The 25,076-nt window shown below is 61.0% G+C and overlaps 1 protein-coding gene across 1 annotated transcript in view; it reads right to left on the bottom strand.

Moving 5' to 3' along the window:
* LOC144942881 (nectin-1-like) overlaps positions 1 to 25,076 on the bottom strand; it is a 48,281-nt gene that overhangs the window by 11,381 nt on the left and 11,824 nt on the right. The window contains exons 7-9 of the mRNA XM_078869882.1: positions 23,869 to 24,016; positions 13,744 to 13,813; positions 12,327 to 12,434 (exon numbers count right to left, since the gene is read on the bottom strand). Coding sequence (XP_078726008.1) covers positions 12,327 to 12,434; positions 13,744 to 13,813; positions 23,869 to 24,016 — 326 coding nt within the window. The remainder of the gene's footprint in view (positions 1 to 12,326; positions 12,435 to 13,743; positions 13,814 to 23,868; positions 24,017 to 25,076) is intronic.

The following is a 25,076-nucleotide window of genomic DNA, read 5'->3' as shown; positions in this document are numbered from 1 at the left end:
ACTCACTCGCCCACTCGCCCACTCACCACACTGCAGGTCACCCCGCTGCTCTTTCCGCTTCTTCCCTCGCAACGCTCCACTTTGGAACTCCCTCCTATCATCATCGTCTCGTTTCCCCAAGCTCAGACAATACTAACGACAAGCACTACCCATAACCCCAACCACCCTAGCCAACCAGACACTACTAGCCCTACCCGCACCCTCAACACCTGTACACTCACCCATAGCCCTACAAAGTCTCCCACCCCACCCTACGGAGCCGCCTCTCCCTGCTCCGCCTCTCCCCGCGCCCTCTCCCCGCGCCGCCTCTCCCCGCGCCCTCTCCCCACGCCGCCTCTCCCCACGCCGCCTCTCCCCGCGTCGCCTCTCCCCGCGCCCTCTCCCCACGCCGCCTCTCCCTGCGCCCTCTCCCCACGTCGCCTCTCCCCGCGCCGCCTCTCCCCGCGCCCTCTCCCTGCTCCGCCTCTCCCCACGCCCTCTCCCCACGCCGCCTCTCCCCACGTCGCCTCTCCCCGCTCCGTCTCTCCCCGCGCCCTCTCCCCACTCCGCCTCTCCCCGCACCCTCTCCCCACGCCGCCTCTCCCCACGTCGCCTCTCCCCGCTCAGCCTCTCCCCACGCCCTCTCCCCACGCCGCCTCTCCCCGCGCCCTCTCCCCACTCCGCCTCTGCGCGTGACCGTCGCGCCGGGTACCTGCGGGGGTGGTGGTGGTGGCGAGCGGGGGGGGCGGGCGGCTAGTTTGGCTGGATGGTGGCGTACTCGACTAGGTCGCGGCCCCCCAGCACCGCAGAGTGTGGTGTCGGGGCAGTGGCGCTGGCGCTGGCGGAGAGAGCCGCCGTGTCCAGCTCGGCATACTGGATGTTATACTCTTTGTCCGAGCCCTGCGCGGGGTCAGCAGGGCCACGACGGAGGGGATGCACGCACGCACGCACGCATACAAGCGTACAGGCGTACAGGCGTACAGGCGTACGGGCGTACGGGCACACGGGCACACAGGTACGCAGGCATACGCAAATACACAGGCGTATGGGTACAGAATCACACATGCATGGGCACACTGCCACACAAGCAGGTAGGCACGCGGGCGCACGGAGCGTACAGGAGTACAAGCGCATGGGCACGCAGGTCCACGGGCACACGCGCGCAGCACGCATGAATGGCGTCGGAGCGTGCGTACGCATCAGGCCATGGGTGCGTAGCGCACGGCGTCATCGTGGTGGTGAGGTGGGCACACGGTAGGGAGCGCACGATGGAGGTACGAGTGGAGGAGTTACGCGCGCGAGTGTGTGAACGCGCGTCGGCAAGGAGGAAGCGGGCACAGACGCACGGCACGCACGCAGGGAGACGAGGAACAGCGCGGTACGGACGTGCACGGGCGGAAAGGGACGGAGACGCAGACCGACGGGCAGACACAGACACGGCCAGACCAACAGGAGCAGAGCGACAGACAGGTCGAGATGGACGTGAAGCGATAGGCACGTGGACGAGCAGACACAAGACAGGCCATGAGCTGGCAGACCAGGACACAATCGCAGGCAGACGGACACAGAGTAGCAGACAGACAGACACAGGGGACAGGAATACACATGGCCAGACAGACACAGATAGACACACACAGACAGACCGACACAAAGAGGCAGACACGGGCCAGAGGAAAAAAAGGAGACGACAGAGAGAGACAACGATGAGGAACGAGGACATTGGGACCATCACCGATCGGCAAGTCAAGTGAAAGAAAACGACGTTAGTGCAAAACAGAGACATCTGCATTCCCACTCAGCAGCTATCTCGTTTTGTTGTTGTTGCCGTTGTCATCACGATTGTTGTTTTTTCAATTGTCCTTCGTTTTCCGTCTCAAATCGGATAACAGCGCCCCACGCGCGCACGCTCGCTCAACGACGCGCGGCGGCAGAAATTGTGCCAGAGTCGATCACCCGGGCGGCTGACGACGCCTCGTGATGGAGGAGCAGGAAGAGGAGATTACCGCCCACCACCGTTACCGCTGCCGCCGGCAATTATGGACGACCGCGTACGAAGCCGCATCGACAAACGCCTCCGACGACCCCCCAGCCCCCCCACCCTCACTCCCCCGATCTCTCTCCCTGCTGTCGCTCACCCTGTACATTCTCATTTGACGACTCCTGCACGTGAATGCGCAATTAGCAACACTTTTCCAGGGCTAATTTGCGGCACGTCGCGTGAACCCCGGGGACGCATTGTACGGTGCAGGGAGGGTGGAGGAGCTGGACGGAGAGTTTGCTCGGCGCTGGGTGCGTCGCGTCGCTACGGCGCGTCTTCGACGACGTGCGCACATGCGTGCGTGCATGCGTGCATGCGTACATGCGAGCGTCATCACACGTTCTTCTCTAGGTGCGCGCGTCCTCATCGATGCCCTGGATATCATTACAAACCAGATGCTTCAGCTCCAGAGATTATCCAGACGGATTTTAGGAAGTAAAAGTAAAATTCATGCCGTGAATTTCAATATCAATGTTTCTGTTTTAAGCGTCGTTTTGTGAAGCGTCACGAGCTGCTGCAGTGAATGTTTCAACGGAACACAAAATCCCGGCCCAACAACAACAACCGCTTTACAGCGTAAGGGAGAGTTTGTACAGCACGGGGCAGATTCCTGCCCACCAAACATTTGTCATGGAGGGGGGCATGGGGGGGGGGCTGCGTGGTCTCGCTCGGCTCACTCTGCCCACGTCCCTCGTCCATCTCGTCACGATCGCCGCCGCCGTCGTCGTCGTTATCAGTCATCACGAGCGCGACCTCCCAGCACCCCCCCCCCGCATCACCCAACAGAAGCTCCCTCCCTCGACAGCTCCCCACTGCCAGTTCTGCAGTGGGATCCAGAACGCCATGAGAATGAATTTTCTCGTGAATCAACAAGGCGTTTCTTTTAGATTTGAGTCGACGGTGACCGAGCGGACAAAGACGATCGAGACGGAGCGGAGCGCCGGAGCGAGCGCGACGCCCACAACTCGCTCTCGCCACCAGGGCCTCGGTGCCGCCGGGAGCACGCCGTCGCCTGGGCCACGGCACGGAGGAATACCCCTCCCCCACCTCCTCTCCCTCCTCTATCGTTGACAAATCCCCGGCCACGTGGCAGCGAACACAGAAATTGCGAACTAAACCTCAAACTCGGCGAACGCCGCCACCACAGTCGCCGCTGCCGCCGGAGATAACGAGGGGAGCCGCCGCGAGTCCGGCGTCGGCCGCCTTTGCCGGACGGGAAGCTCCCGGTGAGGGACCTCGCTCGGCGCCACCCTGACAGACGCAGATAAGAGACTCGGCAACAAAGAGCGAGCGAGCGAGCGCGGCGGATTTGGCCGAGGCCGGCACAAAAGCGAGCGGACGTCGGCAATAACGGCGCCGCTCACTTTTCATCTCCGCCCAGGCTCCGCGCACCTCGTTAAAAATATAATAACACCGACAATAATAACATTACAACCCTCGGCAGACGGGGCACGGAGACTCAAATGAAAAGTATCTCTCAGCCTTTCACCCGCGCAGCCACGATCCATCAGGGAAATCTGAAAAAACGCACGCGCGGAAAAACCCCGCTCCGCTGCCGCGACTCCGGCAAGTTCAGGGGCACGGGGGTGGGGGGAGAGGCGAGGGGGGTGGGGGGCACGGGAGGGGTAGGGGTGGGGGCTGAGCTCTGTTTACGAGGCGAATGTTTTGCGTCCGCCCAGTGGGACGCGGGGGGTCGCGTGCGGGGTCGCGTGCGGGGTTGAGGCGGCCCGCCCCGCTCTGGCTGGGGGTGCCGTCCTCTCCCGTTTATTTTCTCCGCAGCGCAAAGGGCGGCCGCGGCGCGAGGCTCTCGACACTAACGACCTGTCAATCACTCCCCGCGTGTGTGTGCGCGTGTGTACGGGTGCGTACGGGCGCGTGCAGGCGGACGTGCGTGTGGAACTGTGGCGCGGTAGATAGTCAGCGCACTGCGCTATGAACACGGCAGAGGTTTATTATCTGAACCGGTCCTGGGCCTCCGCTACGTCAATTCAGCCTTAAATGAGGTGAAGGTGCCGGCTACACCGCCGTCTGGTCCACCGTGTTCGGCCTTCACAGGCGCCCGCTATCAGTACTCGCCCAACAGCTGCTACACGGGGGATCTTTGTCTGTGTGTGCGAGAAGGAACGGAGTTGTCCCCTCCCTCACCGAGGTCTCAGGCCCCCCCTGGTGATGGAGATTTGTGATCATTCCCTAATTGTGTGGACAGACACAAAGAGCATCGGCACAGCTACAGCGCCATTGAACAGCAGCAGCACGATAACATCAACTGCATCATCAACTGCATCATCATCATCAACAGACAGCAGGAGAAGGGCTTAGTGAATGCCTCTGATAATGAAGCCGAATTGACGCGGAGAGCCGGGGAACGGGCACAGAGGCGGGCGAGCCCCAGGCCACGAGGCAAACCTCATGCCCGCAACCAAACGTGTGCACGCGAGGCGTTTCCCCAAGACAGCCGCTTTCCACAAACATTTCATTTTCCCCTCCCGGCCTCGCGGGAGCCTCCACCAAACGACCTCATCACAGAGGAGAGAACGGCACTCGATCGCTCGCCCGCCTGCCCCGGCACGCACGCACGCACACGCCCGTGTAAATAAAGCCTCTGTGATTTTTCAATAGCGCCGCCTCGGGGCTTCCACCAGACCCCTCCTCATCCCCCTGCTCCCTCCCCCCACGGACGAACGCGAGTGCCGTTTACACAGAGGCATCATCGCACATCGGTGGCTCCACGGGGGGCAGTGACTTCCATTATTTGGGGTCAATCAAATCTCGCGTCATCATCACCATCGTCATCGTCACCACCGTCATCATCACCACCGTCATCATCGACACTAGTGACACCATCATCACGAACGTCATCGTCACCATCGTCATCGTCACCACCGTCATCATCGACACTAGTGACACCATCATCACGAACGTCATCGTCACCACCGTCATTGTCACCACCGTCATCATCGACACTAGTGACACCATCATCACCAACGTCATCGTCACCATCGTCATCATCACCATCGTCATCATCGACACTAGTGACACCGTCACCACCGTCATCGTCACCACCGTCATCGTCACCACCGTCATCGTCACCACCGTCATCGTCTTCATCACAACACTGACACGATCACCATCGTCACCATGTCACCATCACCGTCATCATTATCGTCGTCACCATCATCAATTGTCACTTTGAGATGCCTCAGCAAATCACTTCTCACCTCAACCATGCAATGAGCTGTAGCAGGCTAGCCAAGAGGCATCCCAGTGGCAGCTGTCTCTATGGAGCACAAGGTGACAGAGCACCACTGGTCTTCAAATGGGCATTCGTCTGCCAGTAGAGGGGCGATGTTACTCTGTGTTCAAAGTCATTTTCAAATTTGCCAAGTCTGGACCATAACGCTGCCACACACGCGCCGCACACGCACACACACGCGCCGCACACACACACACACGCACCGCACATGCACACACACACACACACGCGCCGCACACGCACACACACGCCGCACACGCACACACGCGCCGCACACGCACACACGCGCCGCACACGCACACACACGCCACACACGCACACACACACACGCGCCGCACACGCACACACACGCGCCGCACACGCACACACACACGCGCGCCGCACGCGCACACACACACGCGCGCCGCACGCACACACACACACACGCGCCGCACACACACACACACACACGCGCCGCACACACACACACACACACGCGCCGCACACGCACACACACGCGCCGCACATGCACACACACACACGCGCCGCACACGCACACACACACACGCGCCGCACACACACACGCGCCGCACGCTCTCAAGCAGCAGCTGCTCTGCCTGGCGTTCACAGGTTCCGGCCGCAACGTGAGTCACCGGTTCGATCCCGAGTAATTTCCCCAGGGTCGATGCCATCGCAGCGAGCGAGAAACACACAGCAGGAGCAGCGTCCTTGCAGCTCCCCCGCGAGAGTCGTGCGCCGCCGCCGCCGTCTCTCCACCGCTCTCCCTCCCCGCGGTGCCGGCCTCGTGGAGACCAACGCCCCTCCCGGCCCTCCCTGCTCCCGCCCGGCACCGCCCAGCACAACCTCCTCCACTTGCCCTGCCGCAACGCTGCGCCGCCACGTTCTATTCCCAACCTTCGAGTTGCTTATCCCTTCCTCCTCCACCCGGCACACGGTTTGTTCTAGCCGGAGCGACGATCCATCTTGCCGAATGTTTCCGATATCCCCTCTCACAACCCCCCGCCACCCCCCACCCCGCAGGCTAGACGAGGGGCTCCGACCGCGTTCGCTCCGGGTCTCTCTCGCGACTGAACCCGCTTACGCTATTCTTCACATTCAGCGAACAAAATTACGCACATTAACATTTCCCATCGGGCTTCAGCCAGGCTGTTAGCAACACGGCACAGATCCCATTAGAGTGGCGCTCGTAATAGCGGGGCTCTGTCCGGGCTCGCGGCGCGCCACGGGGATGCATCGATCGCTCCCGAGCAAAACGAGGAATTCAACCACACGGCTCCCCCAAAGGAGTACGGAGAAGAAATTCCCTTCGATGCTGACGCTGTCAAAGTTGAGGTTTCTCAACTATAGTGCAGCCACAACACTAGTCACCCAGCCACAACACTAGTCACCCAGCCACAACACTAGTCACCCAGCCACAACACTAGTCACCACAACACTAGTCACCCAGCCACAACACTAGTCACCACAACACTAGTCACCCAGCCACAACACTAGTCACTTAGCCACAACACTAGTCACCCAGCCACAACACTAGTCACCCAGCCACAACACTAGTCACCACAACACTAGTCATCCAGCCACAACACTAGTCACCACAACACTAGTCACCCAGCCACAACACTAGTCACCCAGCCACAACACTAGTCACCCAGCCACAACACTAGTCACCCAGCCACAACACTAGTCACCACAACACTAGTCACTCAGCAACACTCTCCAGCCGTGGGTTGTCACCATCATCATCATCACGATCACTCTGCTTCCGTGCGTCGCCCAACAGATTAACCATCGCCCCCCCCACCCCTCCTCCGCCCCCCACTCCCCCCACCGGTGTCCCCCGCCTCCAGTCTGAGCGGAACCTTCCGGCCACAGCCGCGGTGACCGTGACCTCCCCTACTCCCATCACGCGCCGCTCACCAAGGGGGAATAACGCACGTGGTGATGCGCGCTGCCCCCGAAGTTCCTCGTCATGTGTGTGATGGTGTGGTGGTGTGGTGGTGTGGTTGTGTGGTTGTGTGATGGTGTGGTTGTGTGGTTGTGTGATTGTGTGGTGGTGTGGTGGTGTGGTGGTGTGATGGTGTGGTTGTGTGGTTGTGTAATGGTGTGGTTGTGTAGTTGTGTGGTTGTGTGGTTGTGTAATGGTGTGGTTGTGTAGTTGTGTGGTTGTGTGATGGTGTGGTTGTGTGGTTGTGTGGTTGTGTGGTTGTGTGGTTGTGTGGTGGTGTGGTTGTGTGGTTGTGTGATTGTGTGGTGGTGTGGTGGTGTGGTTGTGTGATGGTGTGATTGTGTGATTATGTGGTGGTGTGATGGTGTGGTGGTGTGGTGGTGTGGTTGCGTGATGGTGTGATTGTGTGATGGTGTGGTTGTGTGATTGTGTGGTGGTGTGATTGTGTGGTTGTGTGGTGTGACCCTCGTTAAGGACAATGTCGCGAGGTGGCTCAGCCGCAGAGCGAGTGGCTCGCAGCGGTCGAAAGGTTGCGAGTTCAGATTCTGGTTGGGGGGTTGACTCAGCCCATCATCCCTCCCTCCGGGGTCGATAAAACAAATTCCATTTTGTGGGGAAAATCAAGTGCGTTTGTCCGAAGGATAGACTCGGCCCCACCACAGGAACAGGGAGTTTCCACCACGGGCTCCGCAGGTCTGCAAACCGACATCGATCGCCGGACCACACCATTCCGCCGGTGCGAGCGCGAAGCGGTCCGGCTACGAGCCGCCCCACGCGAGCCGCCGCACCGGGCGAGGGGTCAGGGGCTCACGCCGGACTCGCGAGCGAGTTGCGGGGCCGCGGCGCGGTCGGCGGTGCCACCGGGCACCTGAGACGGACGGCCGCCGTCGGCCGGCACGATGGGGGAGACTCCTTTCCTCGGGGGTCGCGCCGCCGTGCGGCTACAACGCAGCTCCGTGGCTCGGGCGCTCACCCCCGGCAACGGCGCGCGAGCATCTCGGCGCGCGAGCATCTCGGCGCGGCGATCGTCAACGGTTCGTGGAAAATGAGGGGCGTCGAAAGGGGGAGAGCGGCGAGCGAGTGAGTGGAGAGCGATGGAGCGGGAGAGCGGCGAGCGAGCGGAGAGCGAGCGGAGAGCGACCTTCCCGGGAGCACCGAGTGTGCGTGGCGCACGTGCGTGCCTGGCGTGGAGCCGCGTGTTTAATTGGCGCGACGCGTGTTGGCGCTGCGAGCCCCCAGCTGTGAAGAGCTGCCCCCCTCAGAGACCCCCCCCCACTGTTGAAGACTCCACTCCCACAATTCGCCCCACCCCGCGTGTGTGAGAACAAGACAAACATCTCTCAGGTCATCTCCTGGACGGTCCAAGTGCCGTTAGCAAGCACCGATGAAGGCTGGCACGGCGCAGCAGGGAGGGCGGTAAAACCAGCGGCACGCACAGCCGCCTTTGTCTCCCCAATGCTGATATATTACAAGTGCCAGATACTCATTTAAGGCCGAGTCGACCTAGGGAAGTTCCACAACTGGTTCGTAATCACCGCCGATTTTAGCCGTGGCTGAGAATAGAAGCTTACCACCGTATGACACCCACGCACCCACCCACTTATACAGCCCCCCAACCACACACCCACCCGCTCACCCACCCGCGCACCCACCCGCTCACCCTCGCACCCACCCGCTCACCCTCGCACCCACCCGCTCACCCTCCCACCCACCCGCTCACCCTCACACCCACCCGCTCACCCTCACACCGCTCACCAACGCGTCACACGAGCAGCTATTAGCGCTGGCGTCACCGAAGTGCCATCACGGCCGCCAGTTGGAGTCTGATCAACGTCGCGGCATGAAGAACCAGCTCCACCAATTTACCAATTAGGGATAACGAGCATGGGGGAGAGCGAGAGGGAGGGAGAGCGGGGGGGGGGAGCGAGGGAGAGCGAGGGAGAGCGGGGGAGGGCGAGGGAGAGCGAGGGAGAGCAGGGGAGAGCGGGGGAGGGCGAGGGAGAGCGAGGGAGAGCGGGGGAGAGCGAGGGGGAGCGAGCGTGACGCACGTGATGGCGCTCGCTGCCCCCGCGGCTCCTCGTGACACGTCAACCCTCGCTTGTTCGCTCTCAGCGGCAACTCCACCAGCCGTGATCAATCCACTGTTGGATCAAAGCCTCAGACCCCTCATGGCTCTGCAATGCGATAACCCATGCGGCGCCCACACGGGAGACGACATCGCCGAGCCATCTCCGAGGCAGGCACCCTCGTGGGCACGCTCCGATCCTCTCATGCCACCAAATCACCCGGCGATTCGCAAGATATTGTTTTGGCAAAATGCATATTCTTTGGTTGTTTTGGTAAAGTCATGTAGATAGAAGAAAAAATAATAATAAAAGTAAATAAAATAAAAATTACGTTTCGATCACAATACAAGCGTCATCCTCTGGATGACGCTCGCTTGTGTTGTGAACAAAAGAACCAAAGAATATGAATTGCTGCAGTCACGAAAGATTGAAACCAAAATAAAAAAAAATTATGTTGCAAGTTCCTCCCCACGACCGGACGTGGGCAATCGAATTCAATGTCCGTGTTGAACGCCACGCCGGTCACCGTCACCGCCAAACGGAAGAACGACCGCTCTTGAGCCTCCCGCCGAGCCGGAACCAAAGCTCTGGCACCCCACAGCGCGTCAACCAAAACACGCCGCTCCCATCTCGGCACGGCGGGCGAACTGCGTCTGCGGTGGCAACGGCCGGAGCCTTCGTTATCGTCGCAGCTCGGCGATTCCGTCGGCTTGGTCATCGTCGACTCGACCGAGACTTCGCCGGCAAACACCCTCATCGCCACGCTCGCCAACGATGTGGCCGCGGCTCCCTCCCGCATTATCTGCTCCCCCTTCCCTCCCCCATCCTCCCCACCTCCCGTGCCCGCGTCTCGCGGGCTGAGGGTTTGTGGAGCGCGCTTGGAGACGTCTCATCTGGTCTCTTAAAATGATGACTGCCGCCGTAATGGAGGCAGCTCGCAGCCGCCGCAGCCTGTGCCCCAGAAACGGCCCTTCCCTCCCTCTCCCCTCCACCATCTCTCTTACTCTCCCTCCTCAATATTTCTCTCCCCTCTCTCCCATTTCATCTTCCTCGACATCGTTCTCCTCCATCTTCCGCTCCTTCATTTTTCTCTTCCATCGCTGCCCACCCTCTCTTCCGTCTCCCTCCGCGCCCACGTCCCGCCCCACGCCACGTCCCTCCCCACGCCACGTCTCTCCCCACCCACGTCCCTCCCCACGCCACGTCCCTCCCCACGCCACGTCTCTCCCCACCCACGTCTCTCCCCACTCCACGTCTCCCTCCCCGCCCACGTCTCTCCCCACGCCACGTCTCCCTCCCCGCCCACGTCTCTCCCCACGCCACGCACGCCGGCCATGCGACTCGCCCGCCGGGGTTGCGATCGCGGCCACAATCGATCATCCGTCTCGCCGGGGAGCGACCGCCGCGTCGTTGCGAGACTCGGCAGTGAGCGGCGCACCGTCCCGTGGCCCCGGGAGACGACTTCAAGAAACGACTCCCTCGAGTCGCGCTCCGACTGGCCTCGCCATCCCCGCTGCGCACAGCTAGCCAGGCGTCGACACGCTCGTCACGAACGCGACGCAAAGAGGGAAACGGATTCATGCACGACGGGCAAAGTCGTCGGAGCTGGAATTTGCGAAACAAACAAATATTCCAACGTAATGAAAAACCATTGACTTGTGCTGGTGGAATGCGTGAGTTAGTGAGTGAATTTGTGAGTGAACGAAATGGTGAGTGAGCAAGTGAGTGAGTGAATGAGTGAGCGATTAGAAGCGAGGGAAGGAGAGGCTGGGAACAATTTGATCGTCCCGTGTTTGATCGATGAGTGGCGATCGCGGCTATCGCCATCACCGATTTGTCAATGTGGCAGGAAGAGGGAATGGCGGGAGGGGGGCGGGGGGGGAAGGGGGCGGGGGGGGAAGGGGGCGGGGTGTGGGGGACAGGCCCGGCTGCTCCCGTGACTCCCACTCCCCTCTCTCCCGTCGAGGGTGGCCATCTTCTACACACGGCAATCCTGGACAGATCTCTCACTCAGCCTGGGCCGAACATCAGTGGCTGTGACAGCCCCACACAGCCCCACACAGCCCACACACAGCCCCAGACAGCCCACACAGCCCAGCCCCACACAGCCCCACACAGCCCCGCACAGAGCACACAGCCCACACAGCCCAGCCCCACACAGAGCACACACAGCCCCACACAGCCCCACACACAGCCCACACACAGCCCCACACAGCCCACACACAGCCCCACACACAGCCCCACACAGCCCCACACACAGCCCACACACAGCCCCACACACAGCCCCACACACAGCCCCACACACAGCCCACACACAGCTCACAGCCCCACACAGCCCCACATAGCCCACACACAGCCCCACACAGCCCCACACAGCCCCACACAGCCCCACACAGCCCCGCCTGCACCAGATCTCTGTACCGATCAGTTCCTGCCTCCTACACATGCAGGTGTAGGAGGCAGAAGCGGTGACCTTGCAGCAGCATCACCCTCCTCTCTCCCTCGCTCCACCCTCACCCCCCCCCTCTCGTCCCCCTTTTCCCCCTGAACGAGTCAACCCGCTGGGCAGTGCGACGCGGGGGTTTAACCTGATGACACGGCGATGGGGGTGGGAGGGCGGTGGCGGGGGCATTTGTCCAGTAACCCTCCACGGCGTTTCAGAATTTGAGTCTTCAAATAGCGCCACGGCGGAGCGACGGGACCGGTGGCCGTGGGTTGCCGGGTGGGAGGGGGGGGCGAGTGGCTCATTCCGGCGGAGGCTGCCTCCGTCGGCTCGCTCCACCTCGTTCGTACGGTCGGCTCGCGGAGCGCGGCACCGACAATGTCGCTCGTCGCGACACGGGCCGCCATCATCATCACGATCGCAAACACTCACGAGTGGAGACGGAGAGAAAGACGATTCTGACGGCCGACTCGCTACGTCGTCACACACCGGTACTCGCCCGCGTCTCCTCGCCAGCCCCCCTCCCCGTGCCCCTCAATCTCCTCCCACCGCTCCCCACCGCTCACCACCGCTCCCCACCGCTCCCCACCGCTCCCCCTCACCGTGTGGTCCGGGTAGTTGGAGTTGGGCGCTCCGGTGTCGTAGTACTGCGACTGCAGTGGCATCTTCTGCAGCTCCTCATCCTTGTTGTCGTTCTCCAGCGGCATCATCTACACACGGGGTTATCCGCATCGCCAGCATCAACAACGTCATCATAATCAGTAAAATTATCGCCATCATAATCGCCAACATAATCACCATTATCGGCGTCATCAGGACTTTTCCTGGCATAGGTGCCACGTGACTCGCAGTTATAGTGGGAGGAGGTCTACAGGACGTGGTGTTCCAGCTGTGGAAACATGCCGACGTTGGTAGTCGTGAAGGCGTCAGTGTCTTAAAAGTCTACTGCTACTGCTACTACGAGTAGCAGACCGTCTGCTACTACTGCTGTTATGAGTAGTAGTAGTAGTAGACAGTCTACTACTACTGCTACGAGAAGCAGTAGTAGACAGTCTGCTACTACTGCTGTTATGAGAAGTATTAGACAGTCTGCTACTACTGCTGCTACGAGTAGCAGACAGTCTACTACGAGTAGCATCAGCAGTAGACTGTCATCAGAGGGACTGGCTCCATAGAGCGGTGCGCGATTCCCCACGGAGGACCTCTCCGACCGACAGGCGATTGGTGGAGCGAGCGCGCATTGGGAATGCAACGCCATGCAGTGCGATGTCGCATCGCCAGCACCGAGCGGCGTGCTGTGACAGGAGGGAGAGAGAGACGGCGACATTGTGGGAGAGCCGGCTAGAGCGACAGGCGATACACGTGTCTGTGTTGGGGTGTGGAGCTTTTTACAAGGAGGAACATCTGCGCAGGTTTGAAATATTTAGGCTGGCCCTGCCTACTTTCGATCCATGCTGGGTTTTACCTGCACACTAGATTGTGCGAGGAGCTCGCAGATCCTTGGCAGATCTGGACACAGTCCCATCATAGGTGAACTCTGCCGGTAGGCGAAGCTGCGTTGGCTGGGTCACGTCGCCCGCGTGCCCATCTGGCTGGATCGAGGGGGCTAAGCTGGTGCTGCAAGGGCTACAGAAGAGGTGAAGAGGTGAAGCTGATGTGGTTCAAGAGGATGTGGAGCAATAACCGGTAGCAGCGGCGTCAAGATGGGCCTCTCTAGAGGAGGCTCGTGATGCTACTCGGCAATTGAAGGCAGTCGCACTCCAACAAGAGGACGGCAGAGAAGCAACGCTCCAACAACGAGCGAAGTTCCGGGCGGCTAAAACACGGCAAGTTGGCACAGCAGGGGGCACAGGTTGTGCATCTGCCAGTCATCTCAGTCAAAAGAGACACCCAGACTGACATGCGGACGGACGGGCGACTGGGCCGATGGCTGGGGGAACAGACGGACTGGGAGACGGACAGAGACACAGACAACGTGGCCCCTGCCGCTCAGTCTCTCGGTGCCCGTGCCCCACTCACGCGGATGTTGCTGCCGTGGTCTCCCTTCTTGCTGGGGGGCGGTGGCTTGTGGGAGGGGGGAGGCTCCTCCCTGCATGCACGGGACGAGAGGGGGGGGGGCACAGCGGCGGCTCGTCACACAGACAATCCCGCGTGGGCACGGCGGACAATCTCGAGACGTTCGCGCGACGGTAGCAGGAGCGGCTACACACGACCGGCCGCGGTGCGATCGCACGGCTCACGCCGGACGGCTCTCCAGCAGGCGACGTGGTAAACGACACGCGGCAAAACCGCGAGCGCCACGCAGAAGCAGGCCACTCGCGGCCACGCGACTTGCAACGCCACAATATGATCTTATATAGACTCATATAGCGCCTTATTCTATGGAGCTTCACAGCAATTGTGAAATTTTACGTGAGATGATAGTGGTGGAGATAAAGATTGGGGTTATTAAAAGTGGTGGTGTAATTATGGTGACAGGACAGGTGGGAGTGGCTAAGGAGGGGTAGGGGGATGGATAGTGATAGGGGTGGTGATAGGGGTAGTGATAGGGGTTGGGGTCGTGATAGGGGTTGGGGTCGTGATAGGGGTGGTGATAGGGGTTGGGGTAGTGATAGGGGTGGTGATAGGGGTTGGGGTAGTGATAGGGGTGGTGATAGGGCTTGGGGTAGTGATAGGGGTAGTGATAGGGGTTGGGGTAGTGATAGGGGTGGTGATAGGGCTTGGGGTAGTGATATGGGTGGTGATAGGGGTAGTGGATAGGGGTGGTGATAGGGGTTGGGGTAGTGATGGGGGTGGTTGTAGCTGGGGGCGGGGGCATGGAATAGCAGGAGCAGGATAGGCAAGGGAGAATAGCTGGATCTCAACAGCTAAGATCTCAACAGCTAAGATCTCAACAGCTAAGATCTCAACAGCTAAGATCTCAACAGCTAAGATCTCAACAGCTAAGATCTCAACAGCTAAGATCTCAACAGCTAAGATCTCAACAGCTAAGATCTCAACAGCTAAGATCTCAACAGCTAAGATCTCAACAGCTAAGATCTCAACAGCAAGAGGGAGGTTGGAGTACCCACACTTTACCCCATCACAGATAAACCGCCGCTCGGGGCGACGGGCATGTTGACCCCTCGGCCTCTGATGCAGGTGTGGGCCGTTGCTCGCCAGGACGCCGCCCATCGGCACAGCGTCGGTGAAGAACCGGGGTTCTCCAGTTATTTATTTATTTATCTATGCGGCCTCCACGGGGCGTGCTTAACGAGCTGTGCCACGTGATGAGCCGCTGGTGCCGCGGCCTCCATCGCCGGCAGTGGCGCCCTCGGGGTTCGGCGTGGGGGCGCCGGCGCGGCGGTGAAAATGGCAAGCGACAAAACTCGTCGATTCGGCAAAACAAAATAAAAATTGCTGAGTGCCGAGTGTGCCGGGGAGAATGGGAGACTAACAATGCCGCCGGTCCATCTGGTGCGGCAATGTGGAGAGCGGAGGGGGAGAGAGGAGGTAGGAGAGCAGGGGAGAGAGAGGAGAGCAGAGAGGAGGAGGGAGGAGAGATAAGTAGAGGAGGAGGAAGATACATTTGAAATATTGGAGGTGGAGGGGGGTGGGGGGGACGATTCGGAGAGGGGGGGCCCAACGCCCTAATCGGCGCAATTCAGGGCGTGTGTCGGTACTGTATGTCAGCTTACGTGCGAGGTACTTGTGAGGTAGGTGTCAGGTTCCACGTCACGTGCCTATCCGTTACGAGGCAGGTACGTGTCTGGCAAGCAAGGGACGTCGGCACCGCGGTGCGTGCACACGCATCGATGGCCGTGCGCACGCATGGGGAGCGGTGCCGCAGTGGTGAGCGCGCAGCGCCGTGATCCTGTCGACCTGTGTCCAAAGCCCGACACCAGTGATATCTGAACCAATTCTGGGCCTCCCCTAGGTCGACTCAGCCTAAAATGAGCACTCCTTCCCATCCCTGTCCTCCCCTTTCGTGACCCCTAAGAACCCTCCATCAAGGTCAATCAGTCCTCAGCTCCCGCACGCCCCTGCCATCTAAATCATTCTATTACATCAAACTATGTTAGCGCCTCAAGTAAAGGTGTAATATAAATCTAATAACATAAGATACAAAGGCGGCCGGAAGTGGAGCTTCATCCCCTCGTGCACATTACTGCAAATAGGTGCTCGCAAACAGCCCTTGCTCCAGCAGCCTGTGGCCCCTACGCCTATCGCTGTTGTAATCACTGCTGCTGCTGGTGCCACCTGCTCCAGTCCAGCAGCCATCAGATAAATATCTAGTGAGGAATTAAGACCTGGCGACGGGGATGACCACGTTGGCAATGCTGATGATGATGATGACGCCGATATTCAGAGAGAACGTATCGGGCTAGAGACGAAGATGCGTCTGTGCCTCCGCCAGCGGCAGTTTCCCGCGCCCTCGTAAAACGGATCAATGAGCTCGTCCTTCAAAGCGGCGCTGGTGGCTATGCAGGTGGCGCTGACGGTGGTGGTAGCGGCAGTGGTGGTTGCGGTAGTGGTGGCGGGGGCGGTGGCATTGGCGGCGATGGCGGTGGGGGCAGTGGGGGTGTGGAGGGGATGTGGCGGGGAGGATGTGGGGGGCAGGATAATACAAAGTGTCATCCTCGAGGCTAAAACCGCGAGCAGAAAATAGAACTCTCGGCCGCGGGGGAGGGGGAAGCGAGGCGTCACATCCCGAGCCGGGGCTCCAATGACGAGACCGTGTCACGCCGGAGGTGAAAGCCCACGTGGGCGCGTGCACTCGTGTGCATTAGCGTACGCGCACACACGCGTGTGTACTTGCACGAATCTCAAAAATGAAGAGAAGGAAAGCGGAGAACACACGACGAGCGCAGTCCCCTCCCGGCGAGAGACGAACGAGCGAACTCCCCCCGCGTGCCGGGCCCGGGGCGAGGGCCCGGCCACACCGCGCACAGCTGCGGCCTCGCGACAGAGCGGCCGGGCGAGATAGCGCAGCCCCGGGACACAGCCTGCGCCTCACAGTCACGTCCTGCTCCCCCCCTCCCACCCTACTCACCCACCCACCAACCCCACCCTCCCACTCTACTCACCCACGAACCCCACCCTCCCACCCAGCCCACCCTCCCACCCTACTCACTCACCCACCCCACCCTCCCACCCTACTCACCCCCACCAAACCCCACCCTCCCACCCTACTCACCCACCAACCCCACCCCTACTCACCACCCACCAACCCCACCCTACTCACCCCCACCCTCTCTTCTCCCCTAGCACAATCTCAACCTGTCTTAATCACCCACCCTCCCACCCACCCACCGAGATGGTGGCATTGCACCAAACAGTGCACTGCACGGCTCTCATCATCGCGGACCGAGGCCGTGATGATTAGAGATCCGAGATCCCTCTGGGTTTGCCCCACGGAGAGAGGGAGGAGGCCCCTCTCCCCTCGTGTGTGGAGTCAGAGCTCACGATCCAACTCCCTCCCTGCGCTGTTCGCACCTGTCTTGCTCACCCCATGGCTCTGTATTTACCTGTTTGTGTTCATATCAAGCTCCTCAGACGTGCCCGCCCGGCAGTGAGGCTTGGCGCAGGCAGCCGCCCTCCGCCCCTCTCCCCCCCTGCTCGATCCTCCACGAATCCCACGCAGCCACAGCTGTAACCGCTATGAACCCCGTGCCTCCCTTCATTCTGGAAATCTAGAGGTGGCGTGTTCGAAGGCAAAAAAAACAACAACTGGCTCTTTGTGTTTGCTGTTTGCGGGGGAAGAATTGCGAGCGCCACCGCGTTCTCCAGCCGGTGCTGTGCCGCTACTCTCTCTCTCTCCTCTCTCGGGACGCGGTGCAGCTCCACTCCACCTTCCCAATGCAGCTTATTGTTGTATTTGTGTCAAGTGCCTTGAGATACAATCACATGCAGATGCTGTGGGAACTGAACTGCTCTTGTTGCTGTGAGTGATGTGGGCGAGTGATGTGGGTGAGAAATGCAGGCGAGTGATGCGGGTGAGTCCATTGAAGAGAATGGCCCGCAGAAGTGTATACCTCAGAACTACTTCTGAGTGGGCCCAGGATACGTGTTCCCTGTGCACTGCTGCAAGGATGGCCACAGTGCAACATCGAGCACCACGTTGTTGTGCCGCCACCGGAGACCGGGCCGCTGCGAGCGGGCCGCCCCCCCCCACGGTCAATACCCAATGTCCGCGTGTCGCTCACCCCACACTCCTGCTCCTCCGCCCTGCGCATGTCGTGTCCCACCCATCGCAACCTCCCTCTCTGCAATCCCACCCACGCCGCTATCCTGCTACAAGCCGACAAGTCGCTCGACCTGCCCCTCCCCTTGATCCCCTTTGCCTGCCGCCCCCCCCACTCCACACCGGGGACTGTCCGCGGCTCCACCGCGGCCTCCACCGCGACTCCACCGCTCACAGATTTATCTCTCCCGCGGAACCCGGCCACCCACGCGTTTGCGGCGAGTGCCACGGCGCCAGATCTTTTAATTGGATCCATTAGGGGCTCGCCGGGTAGCCAGGGCGGTTAACGAGCGGGGGGGGGGGGGGGTGAGTTGGTTGTCCGGGTCGAGGTGTTCGCGCGGTGACTGATCGGCACATTAGCGGGAGGCATAATCCACCCGGGATGGCGCTGACGGGCGGCGCGGCGCAAAGTGCATCAATAATTAAAGTGATCGCAAAGCGCCGCGCTCGGCGCCATCCCGATCGCTAATTGTTTGGCGGATACGTTTACGATACGTTTAACCGGGAAGACGCCACTTTCGGAGCACGCTCTTTAATTACCGTGCCCCACGGGTTAATCATCGCAAGCGCGATGATCAACCCGTGCCGCACGGGGGAGGGGGGGGGGATCAGAGCCGATGGCACGTGACAAATAGTCGCAGCCATTGCGAGAGAAGGTATACTGGATGCGGTGTGCCGAGCGCAAAACATGGAGAGGGGGAGTAGGAGTGCCTCAGGATACCGTCCGCAAGGTGACGAATGGCGCTCCCGGCAGCTCCGCGCCGCTCTCTCCACCGATCGGCGCTCCCAATGCCGCGCCGCGAGCCGGGAGCCGTCGCCGGGGACTCCCTCTCCACGCGGGGTGACCGATGCGAATCAAACGCTCTCGGGGTTGATTTTATCGCGATTCGGCAGCATCGATCGCGGCGCCGCTAATGAAGCCTCGGCGCCCGGCGAGCGGTAACGAGACGCCGCCCCCTCCGCCCCCGTCGAGTCCTGGCGCGGCACGGCGCCGGTGATTTACCGCGGCGTTCGTTACGGCTGGGACGGAAACGTTTGAGCGCAATAACAAATTTACGCGAGCGCAACGCGGTCGCTCGGCAATCTTCAATCATCGCGCGCGTCCTGCCCAAAATCAAAACGGGGTTTGCCGTTAATCAACCGGTGGTGGCGGAGGTAATGAACGCAGATTTGACGAAGGGAGCGAATCGTTGCGGTTAATAATTCACGGCACACCTGCCGCCGAGAGGCGCGCGGCGGTGGGGGCGGCGCGACGGATGCCCTCCCGGGGTTCCACCCGGCGGGGAGGAGGGACCACCGTGCCCGTGGCAGGCGGCGGCGGCGTTAATAACTCCCTCGTTACGGCGTCGACGCGGGAACGGCGGTGTCCGCGAGCGGCGGGATGCGGTGCGCGGGCCCCGGCACGGCGAGGCCTGGCGCCCCCACCACCCCCCGCGGGAGGACGTGCGCCACGATTTAACTTTACCTCGAAACCGCACCGCGCCGTCACCGCTGCCCCAAACGTGCGGCTCGGCGGCCACCGTGCCGACGAGCGCTTTAAAAACCGCCGTCCCAAAATCACCACGCAAAAGCCACGGTGCCAAAACCTCCATCCTAAACCCGCCGCGCCGATCGGGGCCGAGTCGGGGCACGCGGCTCGTCTTCGGCCGGATGTTCCGGCTCGCCACGCGGCGCGACGGCGCGTACGGACGCGCGACGAGACCCGGGCGAGCGTGGGCCCCGTCGGACCTCGGGGACGGCCATGGCACTCGACCCGGCGCCGCTCGCGGGTCGCGGGCCGTGCCCATTCGGGAAGCCCGGCTCGGGGCAACGTCCAAGAGGGACGTTCCCGACGGTGGCCCGGCGACCGCGATCGCCGCCGCTGCAGCCGGCGAGGAGCAGGTGGTGGACCCTGGGATGGCGCCATCGCGGCGGCAGCGCTCTCCTGGACGGGGAGAGCCTCCTAGGAGGAGGAGACCGGTGGCCGTGCGGAGCCGATCGATGCCACAAACGAGTAAATAAAGAAAGCCCGGCGGCACCGCGCCGAGCGACCGGGACGCCATAAACGCACAGCGCCGACGAACGTCGCCGCCGCTGTTCCGCGCCGCGAGTGGCGCGGTTGTAAAACCCTAAAGCTCGGCTCTCCGGAGACCCCCCCCGCCCCCTCCCGCCCCGTAATGAACCCCGACGCAGGAGGGGGGGGCGGGGGGGAGGCCCGGGGGGCTGTTCGAGGCCAGCGCTATATCGCGAGGCGCGGGAATCAATAGAAATTACCGCCTGGGCAATCTCGACGATTCGCACGGCGCGACAATCGACGTACGCGGCGCGGGGGGGGAGGGGACATCACACCCCAGCCCCCACCCCCCCCTCACCCCCGTGGATAGTGAATCATCGCTGCTGGCATCGCGAGTGCACCATGTACGCGTGTCTGTGTGCGTACGTCTGTTTAGTGGGGAGTGGTAGAGCAGTGGTTCGCCACTGCTCATGGGACTATCCTAGGTCAACTCACCCTTAAATCATTACATGCTGCGGTGTGTAAAGACCAGCATTGGGGAGACAAAGGCAGCCAGGTGTGGCGGTGGTCACACCACCCTTTATAATGTGCTCGCTAAATTAGCACTTGACCCAAGAGCCTGTGTAGGCTATATGGGAAATCTTTGTCTTCACTGTTGTCATGTGCGTGTGTTGACGAGCAGTCACCATTCTCCACCAAGAGGCAGTAACATCACCACAGTGCGTGCCATGCGAGGTGCACTTTCAGGTCACCCCATGAAGTCTGAAATGCTCGCTGCCAGCAGCTGCCATGCTGGGTCGACTGAGATGACCGTGGCTTGGACACGGGCGCGTACGCATGGGTCGCCGTGTGGCCGTCCCTGTCAAGTGAATGACTGCAACTGGCGGCACGACGCTGCCTCCTGCGCGAAGCCTCTTCAGGGCTCCCCCCTCTCCTCCCTCTTCCCTCTCTCCCCTCCTCCCTCCAAACGCACCCTCCAGCCCTTGACCAGCCAAAAAACTGTTTCGTCAATATTTGCTGTGGAGATTCATCCTCTTATTCCGCTTAGACTCAAATACAAATAAATAAAATAAACAGGGCTGAGGTGGAGAGGAGGGGGCTGCCTCCCAATTGTAAATTCGGGGGAGCAGTTCACCGAGATGGAGGGGGTGGTGGTGGCGATGTGACTGGGCGACTGGGTTTTGTGTTGATGGGTGGATACAAGAATGGGTGGAAAAGGATGGTGTCTAAGTGTCTTGGCTCTGTCTGTCTATGTCAGCATGTCTATGTGTGTCTGCACGTGTCTCCATGTCTGTGTGGACGAGGAGTCTGGGAGAAGCCCCGAGGTGTCATAAGACCCTGGAACAAATCGACCACTTCTCCCACAATCCCTCTGGAGCCCAGAGTCAATTAAGACTAACGAGGCACGCCTCCCCACACCACCCCCCACACCCCACGCCTCCCCACACCACCCCCCACACCCGTCGCCTCCCCACACCACCCCCCACACTCCACGCCTCCCCACACCACCCCCCACACCCGTCGCCTCCCCACACCACCCCCCGCACCCCACGCCTCCCCACCCCGCGCCTCCCCACACCCCACACCACCCCCCACACCCCACACCACCCTCCACACCCCACGCCTCCCCACACCCTGCGCCTCCCCACACCACCCCCCACACCCCACGCCTCCCCACACCCCGCGCCTCCCCACACCACACCCCGCACCTCCCCACACCACCCCCCACACCCCACACCACCCTCCACACCCCACGCCTCCCCACACCCTGCGCCTCCCCACACCACCCTCCACACCCCACGCCTCCCCACACCCTGCGCCTCCCCACACCACACCCCGTGCCTCCCCACACCCCGCGCCTCCCCACACCACCCCCCACACCCCACACCACCCTCCACACCCCACGCCTCCCCACACCCTGCGCCTCCCCACACCACACCCCGCGCCTCCCCACACCCCGCGCCTCCCCACACCACCCCCCACACCCCGCGCCTCCCCACACCACCCCCCACACCCCACACGCCGCGCCTCCCCACACCCTGCGCCTCCCCACACCACACCCCGCGCCTCCCCACCCCCGCGCCTCCCCACACCCCACGCCTCCCCACACCACCCCCCACACCCACACGCCGCGCCTCTCCACACCCCGCGCCTCCCCACACCACCCCCCACACCCCACACGCCGCGCCTCCCCACACCCCGCGCCTCCCCACACCTCACACCCCACACCACCCCCCTCGCCTCCCCACACCACCCCCCACCCCCCGCGCCTCCCCAAACCCCACACCACCCCCCTCGCCTCCCCACACCACCCCCCACACCCCACACCCCACGCCTCCCCACACCACCCCCCACACCCCGCGCCTCCCCACACCCCGCGGCTTAATGTACATGGAGTGAATGTTTTCAGCGGTATTGATTCAACAAAAGCAAACTCTGGACCGGTTTTAACATCCAGTCTCTGATCAGCAGTCAGGCTCATTCGAACCAATGCTGGCAACCTGCCAGACCTCCTTTTAGACAAGGAGCATATCTGTGAGAGACACTCCTTTTCCGATGCAGAGCGCCGTGTGGACAAGCGGAGAGACGCGCAAAGCGCGGTGTGGCGATGCGTCTCCCCAACACGTCGCGGTCCCTTCGCTTTGACGGCGGTCGCTGCTTCTCGACTTTGTCGGTCACAGGTCACAGGTCAACAGTCATGGGTCATGGACAAGGGTCGGCCCAGAGAGGAGGTAAGAAAGGTGAATTATAGATGAAGCTGCTGCTGCTGTTTCCGCACGGCTTCCCCCAGTCCACCACACTCAGCGTCTATGCTCGCACGCTCGCTCGCCCGCCCGCCCACACGCCCGCCCGCACGCACGCACGCCCGCCCGCACGCACGCACGCACGTGCGTATGACAAAAGACAAAGATCCCCCGTATAGCCTCAACAGACTTTTGAGGTCAGTGCTGTTAGCAAATAGAAACTATGAAGGCCGGCACAATATGGGGTGGGTGGCCAGCCCCATGCCCGGCCGCCTTTGTCTCTATAGTGGCGATGTTTTACACACCGCACCAGGTACTCATTTGAGGCTCAGTGGACATTGGGGAGGCCCAGGATAATTGTAACTGGTGTTGGTCGTGAGATTGTAGTATAGTGCGCCAAGCGCAACACTACCGCTCCCCACAAACACACGTAAACATCCATTCACACACAAGTGCACCAAACACTCACTTTCGCACGCACAAGCGAACACACGCATTGGCTGGCTTACACACACACACATGCGTGTGCACTGACACATGCACACAAAGATAACGATCCCGCTTTGTCTCCCCAGTGCTGATGTCTCTGTATGTACACAAACACAGACACACACAGATGCTACACACGCTTACCAACAATAAACACGTACAAACTCGCATACAGACAGACCCACCGTCCACAACACAAACATGCCCGATGGAGCCGTACGGACTGTTGGGGCAAATTATGTTAGCGAGCACCTATCAAGGTCATACGTGTTCTCTCGCGCTTGCCATCTTCCTTGCTCGCTCGTTCGCTCGCTCGTACGCTCGCACGCCTATAATCTTGCTCACTTCCACAATTACTCCAGGCCGGGTCAGCTCACATGCTCTCTCTCACTTCCTTACATGCTCACTCGCGTGCACAAGTAGGCGCACTCACGCAGGCACAAACACACGTGCACACACTGCTGTGGGCTTGCACGCTCACTCGCTTGTCCGCCCACTCGCGCATTTCCCGGCACCGAGAACCAACCCCGGTGCCCCTACCCCCTCACCATGCGAGAATCCTCCGCACGGCGAGGGGGCGAGAGAGCGAGCGAGGCAAGAAGATAAGCGAGGAGGTGAGGTAGTAGGGGATTGAGCGAGCGAGGAAGCGAGCAGGCGAGCGAGCGAGCGATGAGGTGAGCGGGTAAGCGACTCACATGGCGCCCTCGGGCTTGCGCCGGCGCTGTTGCCGGCGGTAGAGCATGATGGCCGTGACGACGAGGGCGATGATGAGGACGGCGGCGATGATGCCGCCCAGGATGGCGCCGACGCTGCCCCCCCCGGCCTCGCGCGCCGCCGGCTTGTCTGTGTGACACAACGATACCCCGCGTAGCGTTACCGTGCTGCCGTAGCACAACAACAACAACCACCAGAACTGGTTCAAACATTTGTCACCGATGTTGGCCATGAGTGGGAATCACACCAGAGGTACCAGGTTCATAGCGCAGTGCGCTAACCGCTGCACCACCATTCAAGTAATTGGCAAACACAAACATGGTTGCAAGGAGACACACAAAAAACAAAGATCCCCTGTATAGCCTTTAATTGACTGTTGGGGCAAGTTCTGTTAGCAAGCACCTATGAAGGCTGCTGGTACCGTACAAGAGGGAGTAGGTGGCACACCACAACCGGCCGCCTTTGTCTCCCCAGTGCTGATGTATACACACCACAACAGTTGTTCATTTAAGTGGAGTGGACCTCGGGGGTGAGGCCCAAGACCGGTTCTGATATTCGTCACGAATGTAGGCCATGAGCAGGATTAAAATTCAGGTCGAGCCACCGCTCCCCCAACACGAGCGCGCACGGACACACGCGCAGGCACACACGCAGGCACACACGTACGAACACACGGACACACAACTGAATGTGAAATCCAATCACAAGTGATTGGAAACGGATTGAGCGATGATTGTGGCACAATGAACGGGGAGCGCCGCACCTTCATTTCCGCCGCGAGTATCTGGAATGGCGACCCAGAAAATATTTCCATGCCCTGCACACCACATCCAGTCGACCCGTTCTCGCAATAGTTTCTAGCCACGTACAACGGACGAGGGGGAGAGGGGCAGTGCTAATTTGCGAGCTGCCCACGTGGTGTGGACGCTGGGGAATTGCCCCTCGGCCTCAAGCCAACTGCCCCATGTTTGGCAACGAGTCAGCTCCCTCCCTCGCTGCCTCTCCCTCCACCCTCCCTGTGTCTCCCCTTCACTCCCACCCTCTATCCCTCTGTCTCTCACCCTCACCTATCTCTCCCCTCTCTCTCCTTACCCCTCCCCATCTCTCTCCCATCTCTGCCTCCCCCCCCTCTCTCCCTGTATCCGACCCCCTCTCTCCCCTTCTCTGTCTCTCTCCCACTCTCCCCCTC

This window comes from Lampetra fluviatilis, chromosome 29 (genome assembly GCF_964198595.1).
Source record: "Lampetra fluviatilis chromosome 29, kcLamFluv1.1, whole genome shotgun sequence".
Classification (NCBI taxonomy): domain Eukaryota; kingdom Metazoa; phylum Chordata; class Hyperoartia; order Petromyzontiformes; family Petromyzontidae; genus Lampetra; species Lampetra fluviatilis.
This window is presented reverse-complemented; position numbering and strand designations above follow the sequence as displayed.